General features: G+C 36.5%; 1 protein-coding gene across 1 annotated transcript; it reads right to left on the minus strand.

Moving 5' to 3' along the window:
* Positions 1 to 5,649: 5,649 nt before the first annotated feature.
* Positions 5,650 to 6,309, minus strand: LOC123322356. Its single transcript, XM_044910300.1, has one exon. The coding sequence runs from the start codon at positions 6,307 to 6,309 to the stop codon at positions 5,650 to 5,652; it is 660 nt and encodes a 219-aa protein (XP_044766235.1).
* Positions 6,310 to 9,367: the final 3,058 nt, after the last annotated feature.

A 9,367-nucleotide genomic window follows, 5' to 3' on the forward strand; every position in this document is an offset into this window, starting at 1 on the left:
AATTCGCATACAATCAATGAATCAAACGTAATGCGGTACTGCATTACTCCCACCTGCAAACATGGCGTTCCTGAAGCTCTGACCAATAAGAGGAGTACCTTAAATAAGATCACGCGTTAGTCAGTTTGTTTACGCTGGCCTCTCGGATTTGGATAGACTATAGAATTTTAATGTCCTAGAACCCAATGACTTAGGGAGATCGGCCACCGAATGCGAAGTTGAGCGAAGCTCAGCATTTTCAATGCTAAATGATAAGCTACGTCACTCGATTCGTAGCTTGTCGATTATATTAGTACTGAAAATGCTCAGCTTCGCGCAACTTCGCATTCGGTGGCCGATCCGCCTTACACTCAGACGCAGATGGTATTTTCTGTGTTGTTCTCATTTCCATCCATACTTACTAGAAAGTTTTTACACTTGGCCCGGATTCGAACTCGCGAGTACGTGGGGACATCGCATTACTGAGTCTTCGCTGCAACCGTCCTAGCTACCGGGACTATACGATATACCTACTTGTAGGAACATATCCATGATATTGTTAACTGATTTATGGAATAGTAGTCGATTAATACAGAAATACTATATAATAAAAACTAAAGTCTTAAAACTCAAACATAGATTATTTTATAATAGTAATTACTCAAGTATTTAGTCTTCGTTCACCATAACGTTATACATAATATAATATTCATAAGATATCCATATACATACTACAAAGCGGAAAAATGGAGTTTAGTGAAAACAAAATATTAAATTTTGGTATTCATTGATATACATGTATGTATTATTTGGTTAATATTACGGACACCTAGTGAATATCCGGTAAGGACATTCAAAAGATGTCCCTACCGGATATCCACTAGGTATCCGTGATGGACGTTATACAGACCATGTAATGTATATATGTAATTTGGTCCATAATACGTCCATTACGGACTCCTAGTGAATATCCGGTGAGGACATTCAAAAGATGTCCCTACCGGATATCCACTAGGTGTCCGTCATGGACGTTATACGGACCATGTAATATATACATGTTATTTGGTCCATATTACGTCCATTACGGACTCCTAGTGCATATCCGGTGAGGACATTCAAAAGATGTCCTACCGGATATCCACTAGGTGTACGTGATGGACGTTATACGGACCATGTAACTTATACATGTTATTTGGTCCATTATGGACTCTTAGTGAATATCTAGTATGGACATTCAAAAGATGTCCCTACCATATATCCAATAGGTGTCCGTCATGGACTTTATACGGACCATGTAATATATACATGTTATTTGGTCCATATTACGTCCATTACGGACTCCTAGTGAATATCCGGTGAGGACATTCAAAAGATGTCCCTACCGGATATCCACTAGGTGTACGTGATGGACGTTATACGGACCATGTAATATACAGGGTGGACATTTGAAAACGAAACAGACGAGATTACAGACGAAATAAATTTTTTCGATAGAAATGCTCGGACAGGTCGATTTCTGTTTCGAGGGGGACAACTTAAGATGTAGGTTACGGACGCATAGCGCTTCACCCCCAATTTTTGAATAGGGAAGATGGGGTGAGTGATACCTCATTTGAAAGGTATTTTTATACTGATTTCAGCACAGTAATTGTTTTTTCATTTTATGCATTAGTTCTTGAAATATTCTTAACTAAGTATTTGAAAATAAAGTGGTGTTTTCATGGCACTTTTAGTGTTTTTTTGTGAAAAATCGACATTTTGAGCTTCAAAACAACCATGACTGTGGCTTCCTTCCTCCAATACACTGACATAGAAATCTTTAATCAAGATGTCGAACAAACAAAGCGTATTGCTAAGGAGCTCAATCTTGCTGAAACTCAATCTAAATTATCTTCGATATAATTTGCAGTATTTCCAATAACATGCGGTAACACTTGATCGATAGAAATCTCCAAAAAGTCCAAATACGTACATATCTCTAATCAGATTACCAGGTAAGAAAATCAAATCATTAATGATGCCACAGAAATATTCCAGTCCCAATTCGTGAAACGATTTCCGACTTAATTATGAAGTGTTTTCTCAGTTGGCTTCAATAATGTTTTGTTGATAATTGAATTCATATCTTTTTCAAAAAAATGAGAATCGATAATTTTTTATTTATCACGAACAGATCATTAAGTTGGCTTACTGATTAGAGATATGTACGTATTTGGACTTTTTGGAGATTTCTATCGATCAAGAATTGTTTGCAGAGAGTATTTTGCAACGATTTGGTATGGAAAATGCTAAATTAGCGACAACACCAATGGTGGACTGCAATGAAAACTGCCAGAAAGAGCGACAATCACCAAAGTTTCCTTATAGAGAAGCTGTGGGTAGCTTGTTATATTTATCCAATAGGACCAGACCAGACATAGCTTACGCAGTTGGCTATTGTAGCAGAAACTTAAACAATCCGACAGAAAGAGATGTACTCAATGTAAAGCGTATAATGAGATATCTATCATATACAAAAAGCGATGGAATTTTCTACAAGAAGGATCAAGAAAAGGCAATGTTTTTTTATTTATTTATTTATTTATTTATTTATTTATTAGAAATAAGGAATACAACGGACTATTTAAAGTCCACTACTGTATCCACATGTACATAAATTGAGGTATAACATCATATAATAATGAATAAAAGAAAAACAACTCAATTGAACTCAATCCAAAAATGAAACATCAAGAAAGAGAGAGAAGAAAAAAAAATAGCGGTAGTACAAAAGAAAACATATATATAATTAAAGAAAACAAGAAACGATACATTCATCGAACTATTATAATGAATAATGATTTTTCAAGGATTTCTTTAACTGTTTAGATTTATTGGAAAATAAATTGAAATGATCATTCACACCGTTACACAAATGAGTCATTCTCTGAAGTGGCGAATTCTGTGCGCATCTGGTATTTCGAAACTTGAGATGGAAAATATCTGGACGTCTGAGTCTCCTATCGGGTACATTAATATCAATTTGACGCAAAAGGTTACTATCATGAAGCTCGAAGTTAAGGAGTTTGACGAAGAATAAGATGTCATTAACCTTCCTGCGATCCTCAAGACTGATCATGTTGAAAAATTTGAGCCTGATATTATAATTTTCAGTATTTCCAGGAACAAGGCGAAAAGTACATTTAAAGCTTAGAAATCTGAGAAACCTTTTCTGAACATTTTCAATGCGATCAATGTATGTCAAATACTGGGGGCACCATACAGTTGCGGCGAAGTTTAATTTGGAGAAAATGAAGGAGTAGTAAAGAGTTCTTAGAGTAGTCAAATCACTAAATGGGCGACATTGACGAATCAAGTACCCAAGCAGTCTATTAGAGGAATTGACTACTGCCTCCACCTGAGCGTCAAAAATCAGTTTAGAGTCGAAAATTACTCCAAGATCTCTAACTTGGCTTACTCTACACAGTTCTTCACCACCAAGACAGTACGGGTATTTTATAGGGTACTTATTTCTTGTAAATGTAATAACCTGACATTTTGAAATATTTAAGACCAGATGATTTTCACGACAAAAACGTATTAGGTTATTAAGCTCACGCTGGAGCTGAACACAGTCCTCAAGGCTCCTCACCCTCATAAACAACTTAAGGTCGTCAGCAAAAAGTAAAAATTTGCAACTCTCGAAGCATTTTGATATACCCCAGAATTGGTTTCGAAAACTCCAGAGGAATAACCACTAACTGACACAAACTGTCGTCTCTTCGTCAGATAGGATTTGAACCATCGCAACACGACACCACACACACCGACACCAGCAAGAGCCGATACGAGCCGTTCTATACTAATTTTATCAAATGCCTTACTGAAGTCAGTATATATGGCATCGACTTGAATGCGAAGGTCCAAGGAATCATGGAGAAACTCAGCAAATTCAACAAGATTGGTCTCAACCGATCTCCCCTTCAGAAATCCCTGCTGTTCCTGGATTATTTGGTCACCAACTAAATATGAAAGTGAAGTATAAATAAGCTGCTCAAACACTTTTTCAAAAATACACAATTTGCTTATCGGTCTATAATTCATTACGTTACTTCTGTCCCCACTTTTAAATATGGGAACAATACATGACTCCTTCCATCTGTCAGGAAACACACCACTTCGTAAAGACTGATTAAAAATTAAAGTTAGTGGATACTTTAACGAAGAAGAACAAAAAAAGACAAAGTATGAGGGAATGCCGTCGGGTCCAGCTCCCTTATTTTTATTTAGTTTTTTCAGAGCCTGTTCAACCTCATCTACAGAGAACAGAAGACCACAAAAATTTTGAGAACAATGTGAACTCTCAGTTAATTTCGATGATACCTGTGAGCTAGAAGATGGTTCAACGTAAACACTTTTGAAATATTTTGCAAAAAGCTCACATGATTCATGACCTCCATTAGAGATTTCGCCGTTCAAAGTCATAGCGCTGGGAAAACTAACATTTTTTTCTTTAGTGGTAATGAACGAAAAGAGCTCCTTAGGGTTAACAACGATTTCAGATTGTATTTTGTTTCATGAAAATCTTCTTTAATATGAATCTTACAGAGTTTTCTCAACCTTTTAAATTCAATGTAATGCCGCTGGTCTTTATACACCTTCCATTTATTATGAAGCTTTTGCTTACGTTTCAACAGCTTAATTGTCCTGTGACTGAAATAGCTTGGATATTTTTTGCGAACATTTACTTAAGGGACACCTTCGTTAAGTACATCTTGAAGACGTTTATAAAAGACATCAACATTAGTGTTAACGTCATCACTATTCAGTACCACATTCCAATTAATGTTATCAATTTTTGAATTAATCAGATCGTAATCTGCTCTCTTGAAATTATAGCAATCACTCTTATTACCTCTCAAATCTCTCGAATGATGAGCAGTGCGGACGAAGAACTCAAGTGACGGGTGAAAACCGTCCTCCGGCGTCAATGGACTGCAACAATGTGAAACGCTGCGTATCAGAGTCCTATTACAAAACACTAAATCCAAAATCTTATCCTTGAAATTTCTAATAGTGTTAAATTGCTGTAACTCTAAAAATGAAAACATGTCGATGAGACTCTGATATTTAGGCTCAACATTTGCAGCCTCCAAACAATCGTCAGCATCGCCAGGGATCCAAGACACCGAAGAACAATTGAAGTCGCCAGCAATTAGAAGTGAGCAACCTTCGAACTTTTTCTGTAGAGATTCAAGTTTCGAAGTAAAATATAAGGCAGATTCTTTATTACCTGGTGGAAGGTAAACACAACATAATAAGATTTTTTGATTTCCAAGAGAGATCTGAGCCCACACATCTTCAGCGTCACTCTGAAAACCCCGAGCTGGTGAGGGCTGAAGATAGTTTTTTACTGCGATGAATACACCTCCACCCTCAAGCTTTTCACTAGAAGTTGAACCTCTGTCGCGCCGAAAAATTGAATATTCACTCAGATCAACAATTTCCGAATCTAATATACCAGAATGAAGCCAGGACTCAGTTATAAAAATGATATCGTGACTATTAGCATGTACATTAAGTTTGAAATCCTTGAGTTTAGTTCGAAGACCACGGACATTTTGGTAATAAATGTTCAAATCCATAATAGTTAAATAGAATTAAAAAAAAAAAAAAAGAACTTAAACGAGTCTAAAGCCTGGACAAATCAAAGTCGTGATGAACGTGGATTATCCTTGATGTATCATCCTTTCGTAACATGATATTACCATTCTGAACCCATACATACTTATAGGACCTCTCTTTCGCAGCAGAACGTACTTCTTTGAACAATATTTTATTTTCCATGGTCAGGTGTTCATTTATATAAATCTTATCAGCGATATCCTTAACGGAGATTCCTGAATGCCCGCCATCACTTTGCTTTTTGGCCTTGTATGCAGCCAAAAAGTTATCACGATTCGACTTAGAGACAAATCTGACAACAATATTTTTAGGCTTGTTCGTAAGTTTAGATTGAACTCTCGAAATAGATTCGATCATTGACATATTGAGGTCGGTATTAATATGAGAAGCAACTTTAAGTATAACATCATGAAGATTTTCTTTAGTTTTTTCAGGAATATTTTGAATTTCTAAGTTATTCGAACGACTTTGTTGTTCAATTACACCTATTCTTCTATTAAGAACAGATACCTGTTTCTTTAAAGATTCATTCTCCTTCTCTAACTTGTTAACTTTGGCAACCATCTCGCTGAAACCATTGAGCTTAATCTCGAAGTCGCTCACCTTGTCTGAGCAGAAGTTGACGGAATCGCGAAGTCTCTGGATCTCATCAACCAACCGGCCCATCGTATCTAAATCATCCTCACGAACAGTTCTCACATCAACATCAGCAGGATATCTCCGAGGAGTAGAGGAACCGCGGGAGGGATGTTGAAGTCATATTGTGACAGTGACTTTGCAGGGGACACAAGAACCAGAAAAAGTACGACAGGTTATGCTGTGTTTTACTGCAATGGACCGATATCATGGTGTTCGAGAAAGCAACCAGTGGTGGCCTTGAGTAGCACTGAAGCAGAACTTATAGCAGCGGCGGAAAGTGTTAAAGAGGTACTATATCTGAAAGTTTTGCTAGAATGTTTAACTTTACGAAATATTGTTGTTACTTTAAATATTGATAACCAGAGTGCCATCAGTATTATTAGAAATGCTCAGTTTAATAGGAGATCAAAACACATTGATGTGAGATTTCATTTTATTCATGAGAAAGTGAGAGAAGGTTTAATTAATGTTCAGTATTTATGTACAGAGAATAATCTTGCAGATATATTTACAAAACCGTTGAATAATGTTAAATTTCTGAAACTTAAGATTGAATTAGTAAAGTAAATGAAGTTTTGCAACGACTGAATTGTAATATGGTTTTTTTGAGGATTTTATTGTTTGTATGTATTATGTTTTTGGATCATTAGAACAAGGTGTTAGAATATAATGATCAAAAAGAATATTATTTCTGTGACTAAGAAGAGGAAATTGATATTATGTTGAGGCGTGCGCAGTATATATGTAAGAAGAAGTAAGGCAAAAGATGAATGTCGTGGTGAATATATGTAGAAATAGCAGAATAAATTGTTAAGTTATAGAAAGAGTTGTTATTCTCCATAATATAAAATAATATAAAAATCCACTGCTCATCAGAGTGTGCGTTCACTCATCAGGGGTGAATTTTAACGATATGACAACACGTACAAGCGATGGCTTCCAGCTGGAGCTTCTGTAATGTCGTTTCATCTTTTTATTTGTTCACATATTACTTTATACAGAGTGTTTCCTAATTGAATGTCAATATTTATTGGGGTGATTTTTGGGCCCATTTTAAGAAGACATAGACATATGTCCTAAACGTCTTCCTTTTTGAGATTTTGAGGGTGGTATTATTTAGACAGTCAGTAGCACGCCACTGACTGTATTGAACTATGAAAAAATTTGATCTCTTGAATTTTTGAGTCCGACTCACGGGTTTCATCTAAAAAAATAAAATCTACGTATGTCTCTGCATGGTGATATTGTCATATGTATGTATTGGGGATATTGTTATGATCAAGCGGAAACCGTGAATCGGATTGAAAAAAGTTAAGTCATCAACTTTGGTAAGAAATGATTGGGAATTTCAAAAATAATTTTTATTTCAGGAAAAATCTGTGGCGTACCATCAATATCTGCCAAAATAGGTAGGTCAAATTACGTACGAACGCCACTGGTGTGAATTAAGAAAAAAGTGATACATTAAAAAATGCCTCTTGATTCATAGTCTACATGTATGACAAATTTCATTGAAATATTCGAAGTGGTATTGGAGATATTAATAATAAATGATTTATTTTTGAAAACTTTACCACCCTGTATCTCAAAAGGTAAGAAGTTTAGGACATATGTTCATATAAAGTTTTTCTCTTAAAATGAGCCCAAAAATCACCCCCACACATATTGACATTCTCCGGTGATGTGCTGTATAGTTTCATGTGTCGCACAGCCATAACGACAGCTATCGTCCGCTACTGAGGCATCCTTGGCGATATATTTCATGTAATTTCTTGTTGGAATCACCTGATCCTGGATGGCGAGCATGAAGCCCTCTGTCTCAGGAAACAACCTTCCGGAAGTCAACCAGTAGTTCGACGCAGATATGTCGATGTAATCATGGTTGACCTCGTTCTGGTGCCTCCCATGCGAAGGGAAAGAGAAGAGTAGTCAATTCAATGTTATTCATGGGCGACACGTTTAGTGGCTCCCCCCTTGGCTACGGGAGAAACTACTCCGAAAAAATATCGGCCGCGTTTTTGAAATAATATTTACCAAGTTCGAAAAATACACTCCGTAGCCTCTCTTTACTCCTTTTGTTCTTTTTATCGAGTTTAGTGGGAAACATTCGATAAAAAGAACGATAGGAGTAGAGAGAGTCGATGGAGTGTATTTTTCGAGGCATGAAATGGACACAGGTTGTCATCATGAAACAAAAAGGAACGCAAGTTGTACAATATGCCATTTTCATCATTTTCATAACTCTTGTTAGATTTAGAAACGGTCAAATATCAAATTATTGCAGTTTTATATGATGACATGTAATAATAACAGTTCTCAAAAACTTGAATCTCTGGTCCCTTCAACTTTTGTGTGGCATTTATTGTTTAAAGCCACCCAGACTTGAAAGGCATTTGAGTCAGTTCTCAAACTGGTCACCAAAAACTAGCGCCATTTCCGACGGAATTCCAAAAATACATAGGCTGTATTCGGGTTCGCCTTTGGACGGTCCGAGAATTGTTCTAAAACCGCGCAAAACTGTTGCCCCCTAGTATCAAATCCTCTGCGCAGTTCTAGAATCATTCTCGGACTGTCTGAAAGCCGATCCCGAATACAGCTATAACCTAATTCCATAGAGAAAAAATTTGTCTATGCCTAATTCCAAAAACGTGTCCCCCGTGTTGCCTACCTATTCGGCATAAAGTAAGTCAAGTTCACAGATTACAGAGTAAAATAGATCTGACACTCACGTTCTACGATGCAAAATACAGTTTATCCCGCCCTCAGCGCCCCCATGCGGCTGCCACCCAACTAACCGGGAGAAATGTCGGTATAACTGGAAACTGCAATCGCATGGCGCGAAATTTAAATTAGCCCATTCACTGGTATTTTAGACGTCGATAGTATAATATGGATTATTAGGGCGAATTTTAAGGAGAAATAAAACTTGTCATGAAAAATATACATATATTGATATACCCAGCACAGGAAAAAAAAATATGGAAATACATAAGCTATAATTATGGCAATGAATATATGAGCAGAGGTAAAATGTCAATAGGGTCACATATCTTCGTAAGACAATAATTATAATAAACAGTAATAA

Source organism: Coccinella septempunctata, chromosome X (assembly GCF_907165205.1).
Source record: "Coccinella septempunctata chromosome X, icCocSept1.1, whole genome shotgun sequence".
In the NCBI taxonomy this organism is placed as follows: Eukaryota; Metazoa; Arthropoda; class Insecta; order Coleoptera; family Coccinellidae; genus Coccinella; species Coccinella septempunctata.

Bases quoted from the DNA above. Each gene is read 5' to 3' on its own strand.
- LOC123322356 (XM_044910300.1), bottom strand. From the start codon at position 6,309: ATGGGCCGGTTGGTTGATGAGATCCAGAGACTTCGCGATTCCGTCAAC.